This window comes from Vavraia culicis (genome assembly GCF_000192795.1).
Source record: "Vavraia culicis subsp. floridensis unplaced genomic scaffold supercont1.91, whole genome shotgun sequence".
In the NCBI taxonomy this organism is placed as follows: Eukaryota; Fungi; Microsporidia; family Pleistophoridae; genus Vavraia; species Vavraia culicis.
In genome coordinates this window covers 1-6,428 of record NW_007360694.1, presented here as the reverse complement: position 1 = coordinate 6,428, position 6,428 = coordinate 1, and the positions used below count along the sequence as shown (strand labels likewise).

The following is a 6,428-nucleotide window of genomic DNA, read 5'->3' as shown; positions in this document are numbered from 1 at the left end:
AACGCGTGAACTCTACGATCATTCCGTCATTCTCTTAGCTTTAACTTTTATCAATTTTTGTCCGCCTACCCCAATATTGCAATGAGATCAGTTCTTACCAAAGAAATCATAAGAAGGCGATTCGGTGAGCCTGTGTCTCTCAAATCAAAAAAAGAAAGCTTCTGCTCCTCCATCAACCATCAGTTCCACATTTCGGCAGTGAACAACTTTGCAGCGAAGAATGTTCCCAATCCATGCAAGCACAGCTCGTTTCCAGACCCGTACATATCATACATACAATTCCTTGCGTGGCAGAGCAATACGGTTGCTGAAATGAACAGGAATGTGTGGATGCAGTTTTGGATTGCTGTTGATGCGTGTGATTTTGTCTGTGTTGTTGTTGATAGCAGGAACGTAGACTTCTTTTTTGAAGAAGAGTTACTTGAGATGGGAAAGCCAGTGATTCTGATCATTAACAAGTATGACTTGCTGAATGAAAGCGTTACGAGTGGTGAAGATAGCAGCAAAAGGACGAGAACATACGGAGACCGTATTTTTAAGACATTTAAGTTTTCTAACGTTGATAAACATGTCAACAATGAGTTCTTGGAATTTCTCAGATCACAGGATAATAAGAGGTACGCCATGATAGGTTATCCGAATGTGGGAAAGAGCACCTTAATCAAGACAATATCTAACCATGTTAAGATAAAGATAAGCAACACGCCAGGAAAAACCAAATTTGTGCAGTCATACCAGTTCACCGGCACACTCTTTCTTGATGTGCCAGGATTGGTGTTTAAAAGGCATTCCAGAGAAGAACTGCTTATTTATAATATAATCAATGTTGATCAAAGCAAAATAAATTACGAAGGGCTTTTCATGCTGCTATTGCAAAAAATAAGCCGTAAACAAATGTGTGAACATTTCAAGATCAAGCCACTAAGCAACAGATGCACGTTGGATGACCTGCTAGCAGAGATAGAAAGGCAAAGAAAATGGTCAAAAGAACGATTCTTCAGACAATTGCTGAAAGATTTCTTTGATGGCAGGATAAAGCAATGAGTTGTATGCAAAGAATGCAGCGGTACATGTTATCGATCATTACGGTTATATACCACAGCATTTCTACGGTGTATCGTTCAAATTTTCATTTCGATAAAATATTTGCTATTTTTAGCTGATTTGTGCGTTTCTAACAACATATTTGTCTGGGAGGAATAGTTGATCATTATCACCTGCTGTTTCGCACAATATGCACAGATTGCTCCATTTGCCATTCTTGAAACTTAGTACCAATACGTACGCTGGTTGCTAAATTATTGGTGTGCATCATTTGGATGTGCAATATGCACAGCAAAAGCATGCACAACAATTGGAAGGTATCACTGGTGAACAAATCACGAATAATATCGGTAAAAAATCTTAAACTAATGGTAGAGAACCACATGTGTGCATTTCATTATTAATCTAAAAATTGGATTATTCATCATAAGCTGTAAATGGAACATCACATTTTGTTTTATTAACGTAAATATCATTTTCTATTAATTTTGTTCTTGATGGTAGCCTGGAGCGTGATTGCGAATGTGTTTGCTTGCCGAGAGCTATATTTTTATGTAGTGAGTAAGTGCAGGTAAAAGTGTTCGATCTGCAGTTCTTTTAAGCATTTAATTCGTTCGTTACGAATATTACGACATGCTGTGTGGTTAGTGGAAGTATCACCATTCAAAACTCGAAAACTTGCAGATGTAAACAACAGACAGGGTTAGCGATGCAAGTGCATTTAATAGCATTATCTGGTACTTTACAAACAACACCATCTAATTTTATCAAACATACCTTCTTAGTTTGTTAGAAACAGCCATAAATATATTAGTATTATGAAAGACCTCAGCACACCAATCAGCACTAAAACTCAGTAAACACTTGAGCAATACCTTTACGGGCATCCTCACAACAATAGAAAAGCATGCTGCAACCGCAGCGGTGACCTTAACGTTCAAGCCGTGACTTGCACCACATCCTCCGACCAGGAACACTTTGAGAAACCCTTCTTCTTGAGATTTTACAGATGAAATAACTCCAGAAAACTTGAAACTAGCCGAGAAAACGTGTTCAAAATTTGGCCTATCACTGGTATGTCCAGATGGTGTGCCATGCCGAAGCATCCTTGGAATCACCCCTTTTACCGATGGCTAGTTCACTGAAGTAGCTTCATCGTGCCTCTTCGATATTCTTGTGCTAAACACGGGCTCACTGCAGCATTTGTCGTATATTAGACGAGCACCCGCACTCATTCTGCTGGAGATGGTCCCAGATACGTAGAATAGAAATATTTTATTTACAATCCTCTGTTTGGCATTTGAACCAGTCGAAAGTATTGTTTTAGATCGTGGTCATCGCACGTTATTTTATGAAAACCTTCTGATTTAAAATCCAACGTGATGCAACTGTTTAGCCCATTCATAATCTTATGTAATCCGAATGGTCTTTTTACCACTTTAAACCTTTGGTTTAATCCTCCATGTTTAAAATCTGTGTAATACAAACGACCCATGGCTTCATCAAGCTCCCAAATTACACCATGTTTTGTTAGAACGGTGATGAAGTCATCTCTACTCAGTCCTGCAAATTCTAGCATAAAAACATCGGCAAATTGTTCCTCAACGAGTGTGAGCTCTTTAGCCTGGTTTTCGCCAACGAAGAAATCAGGAACAGCCATGCTTTGTAATTTGAAATATTCCGAAACGACAGGGAGTATGAATAAGAGCATGTATTTTTGAATGCAATTTTTTATATACATGAGATGAAACTTAACGGATGAATTACAGCTTGTAATGATAGATTATCGCTGTTATAAAAGCGAAATTTAAAAAAGTAATAGCTGTAACAAAATGGCATGTGTGACAAAATAAATTTGAATTTTGTGAACAAATAGCGATGTAATTTATACCTCGTATTTTTCGCTTTTTTACTAAAAGCACGTTTATCTATCTCATCGTACAACAACACCTAAATAACACATTTTTCTGGTCTACAGAAACTAACAGTGATCATTGGCTTTTAGTTCATGGGGTAAGCAAGTGTGCTAGCCCGCATAACACCTCTGCAGGCATCTTAACGGAAAGGTATGCTGCAACCGCACTGGTAACTTAACGCGTAAGCCGTGACTTAAAGCACCCCTTCCGGAGCATTCCAAAGAACTCTTCTTCTCGGGCTTTACAGATAAAAATAATTCACTGCAACCTAATATCCAGGCAAGGAAACCCATTTAATATTCGGTCCATCATCGGCACATCTGGAAGAGATAACATACAGTTTCTCTCCCATTCTCCCAACATATTGAACATTTTCTTCCGCATACCTACCGATAGCGCAGTATCCGGCGAGGCGGTAGGTGTACATGAGCGTTGATACGCATTTTGATTAACGCAGCCCATCAATTGCCGATTAATAACCTTCCGAGATGGCAGGGATGGATTAACTAAATTCACACGTCTGAAATTGCTTGTTACTACTATCGGTGCGTAACTGCACGGATTACCACGTTATGTGGTATGAATCACTTCTCTGAGAAACGTGTGTAGCTAACACAACGTTCCGGTGATCCATGTGGCACCCAAAACATTTGGATGACTGTCCAATCGTTGTTCAACTGTTCTTCTATTTGAAGAGGGCACATGTTCGTAACTTTGCTGCTGCATTGTCACCCAACCGATGCGCGACTCCTCATAGGCTGCATTCCTGCAATAAATAGAAACATAGGACATCGCTTCATTTAGTGCGTAGTTCATCACCTGTTGCGGGGGAGTGATCAACAGGTCATTGCATAGAATTAAAGAGTAGGGCCACATCCTTAAAAATGGCTATTACAAGTTGACAATCAACTCTTGCAGTATTAAAACGAGTAAAAAAAATATTTGAGAAAGATCGAACTAACTTAATTTTTAATCGGTCAAGATTGAGAACCGGGTTCGTTTCACTGATCCGGAATCACCCGATATCAATGACGTGACCAAATCATCAGAGTACGCTGCAAATACCAATAAAGCCTGAGATCGACACGACTGAAACATTTTAACACGCTTAAGACACCTAAATTTGGTATTTGACTTGCTTATATCAAATTTCTCGAGGTTCTTAAGTTTAACGATGTACTGGAAGAGATCTGGTTTGTGGATATTGATGCCCACCAATTTGATCTCTCGACACGTTGATTCAACACTGCTTTGCTTGTCATTTGCATTAACTGCGCACATGTCGTTTCCGTGTATTGTTAAACTTTGGATTGCCTGATTAGCTTCCAAGATCGTAACTACATCAACATCAGTGTTCTGTATATGCAGCGTTAAGTGGTTCAGTCTCGGTGCTATGGACAGGTGGTTCGTAACAAAATCGCAACTGTCTTTTGTTATCGTAATTTCCAACCTCTCCAGATCAACATATCGTGTCAAACCAAGCATTGTGATGAGAAAACCATCTGATACCAGTGATTGTACACGTTTTGTCTCATCTGTTTTGCTATGAGAACGACACAACTGATTCATCATAGCCTTCGGTTCACGGTAGGCTTCGTTAACTATGATTTTGATCTTTGTCAGCTGCACCAATTGTTGAATATTGACCTCATGAAAATTGCTCATCTTGTTTTTGTCCAAGATTAAAGAAGTTAATTTTTCAACTCGGTTCTTCTCTACCATCACTTTAAGGATTTGCATGTTGATCTTGCATTTTTTGATTTCCAACACCTGTTCCACTTCGATTTTACTGAAAAGCTTAGGCATCTTTTGATCCTCCAACTCACATTTAATCATAGTCAAACTTCCTAAAACTATGTTGCTCTGTTCATCCAGAGGACTTTCGCTCTCGATATGTGAGAAACTCACTTTCTCGAGAATCACATTCATCACCATTTCATGACCGATTGCTTGAAGAAATGCGGATGCTTTGAGTCTTACGTTTTCAAATCAAACGGTAAGAGCACGTTTGATGAGTGCATGCGACAAGCTCTTAAGTATTTGTGGATCATCCGATCGTATAGTTATTTTATTCAGGTAGAGAAACTCAGAAAAAAACTCACTAAGTAATATTTTCGGATTGTTGTCGCTATTTCTCGTATCTTGGAGTAGTAGATGCGTTATTTGATCCTTGTATTGGTCAATATCGGCATCATCAGTATTAAACAAGCGCTCAGAGACAATGCCATCATATTTCAGATATGGACACTTTTTCAAGAGCTTGAGATCACTGTCTGTCACTTTCTGATCGTAGACAAGTTCGAACAGGGTTAGGCATACTTGGGAATTCTCGGAAAATATGATACTCAAAGCGCCGCTAGAGACAATATTTCGCGGAAGTACCAGCCGCCTGAGATTAGAAAATCTGCTCAATGTTTGCAAATCAATATCAGCAAGAATGCTGCCGCTTAAATCCAGAACAAACACAGTTCCCCTGTCAACTTCTGTTTCTCTCACGAATGCATGAAAGCTAAATCGGTCTAAATCGAATATAGATGCCACCAATCGAGTGATGTTACACTTCTTAGCCATGTTTCTTAGCAGAAGCAGGTCCTCAAAGTTAACATAGTAGTCATCTAAGGTTAAATGAACAGCATCAAAGTGTGACAGCAACACAGGAAGAAGAATGTGAATATTATTTTTTCGATCAGCTGATCGATAAATCTGTGTAAACTTTTGATTGACAGAAATTTCTATGGCTCTAATATCTTTTTTTCCGTTATTTATCTCATAATTTTCAATATTTCCCACAAAAACTGTTTCTAGGCTACTGTCAGGCCTTAGGGCAAAACAGTCCAGCAACTTTACGCCGAAGTACATTGCCAATATCTTTGGAAACACAAGCTCACATTGAAGTATAACTGAAGGTGGGGTGTATGAGACAAACGAATGCAAAAAGCTTGTGTACACCTTCACCAACGTAATATACTGCATTGATGCTTCCACATCGGTATTCGTATCAGAGAATAATATATCATATCGGTTCACGCGGTCATTAACGCTCAGTCCCACGTACTCATATAACAAATATAGCAAACTCATCAGTTCGTTGATAAACGATTGCTTGGGAATACCGAAGGGACTAACACTCGGCTTTTCTTTCGAGGATAGCACGAAATAGTGCGAAAATTCATTTCGGAATGCTGATGCGATTGTTGAAAAGCTCTTGACACGTTGACCGAAGAGATGCAAATAGTTTTTGCACAACTCTGAATCATTGCGATTCACAATTCTATTTCCTGTATCAGATAATGACAAAGTACCACCCGCATATTCTTTGAAAAAAGAGTCAGCATAGTTCTCACCTATTACCAAGCCTAGGAACGTCAGAACAACAAAGACATTTCTGTCTTTTAGTATTTTCTCTAGGTTATTAGATATCACAGTTCGGTAAAGTAGACTTGAACATAGATCAGCATCCGAAATGTC

At 38.9% G+C, this 6,428-nt stretch overlaps 5 protein-coding genes across 5 annotated transcripts; 1 reads left to right on the top strand and 4 right to left on the bottom strand.

The window, feature by feature from the left end:
• Positions 1–81: 81 nt before the first annotated feature.
• On the top strand, positions 82–2,910 carry VCUG_02635 (uncharacterized protein; the record flags this gene model as incomplete). Its single annotated transcript, XM_008077452.1, has 1 exon — positions 82–2,910. The coding sequence occupies one exon, from the start codon at positions 82–84 to the stop codon at positions 1,042–1,044; it is 963 nt and encodes a 320-aa protein (XP_008075643.1). The 3' UTR covers positions 1,045–2,910.
• On the bottom strand, positions 1,812–2,150 carry VCUG_02634 (uncharacterized protein; the record flags this gene model as incomplete). Its single annotated transcript, XM_008077451.1, has 1 exon — positions 1,812–2,150. The coding sequence occupies one exon, from the start codon at positions 2,148–2,150 to the stop codon at positions 1,812–1,814; it is 339 nt and encodes a 112-aa protein (XP_008075642.1).
• VCUG_02633 (uncharacterized protein) lies at positions 2,324–2,805 on the bottom strand (the record flags this gene model as incomplete). The annotated part of the gene is made up of 1 exon (XM_008077450.1): positions 2,324–2,805. The coding sequence occupies exon 1, from the start codon at positions 2,783–2,785 to the stop codon at positions 2,324–2,326; it is 462 nt and encodes a 153-aa protein (XP_008075641.1). The 5' UTR covers positions 2,786–2,805.
• Positions 2,911–3,929: 1,019 nt separating the features above from the next.
• On the bottom strand, positions 3,930–4,895 carry VCUG_02632 (uncharacterized protein; the record flags this gene model as incomplete). Its single annotated transcript, XM_008077449.1, has 1 exon — positions 3,930–4,895. The coding sequence occupies one exon, from the start codon at positions 4,893–4,895 to the stop codon at positions 3,930–3,932; it is 966 nt and encodes a 321-aa protein (XP_008075640.1).
• A 54-nt stretch (positions 4,896–4,949) lies between these two features.
• VCUG_02631 (uncharacterized protein) lies at positions 4,950–6,428 on the bottom strand (the record flags this gene model as incomplete). Its single annotated transcript, XM_008077448.1, has 1 exon — positions 4,950–6,428. A coding segment is annotated over one exon (1,479 nt), but the record flags the coding sequence as incomplete, so codon positions are not given.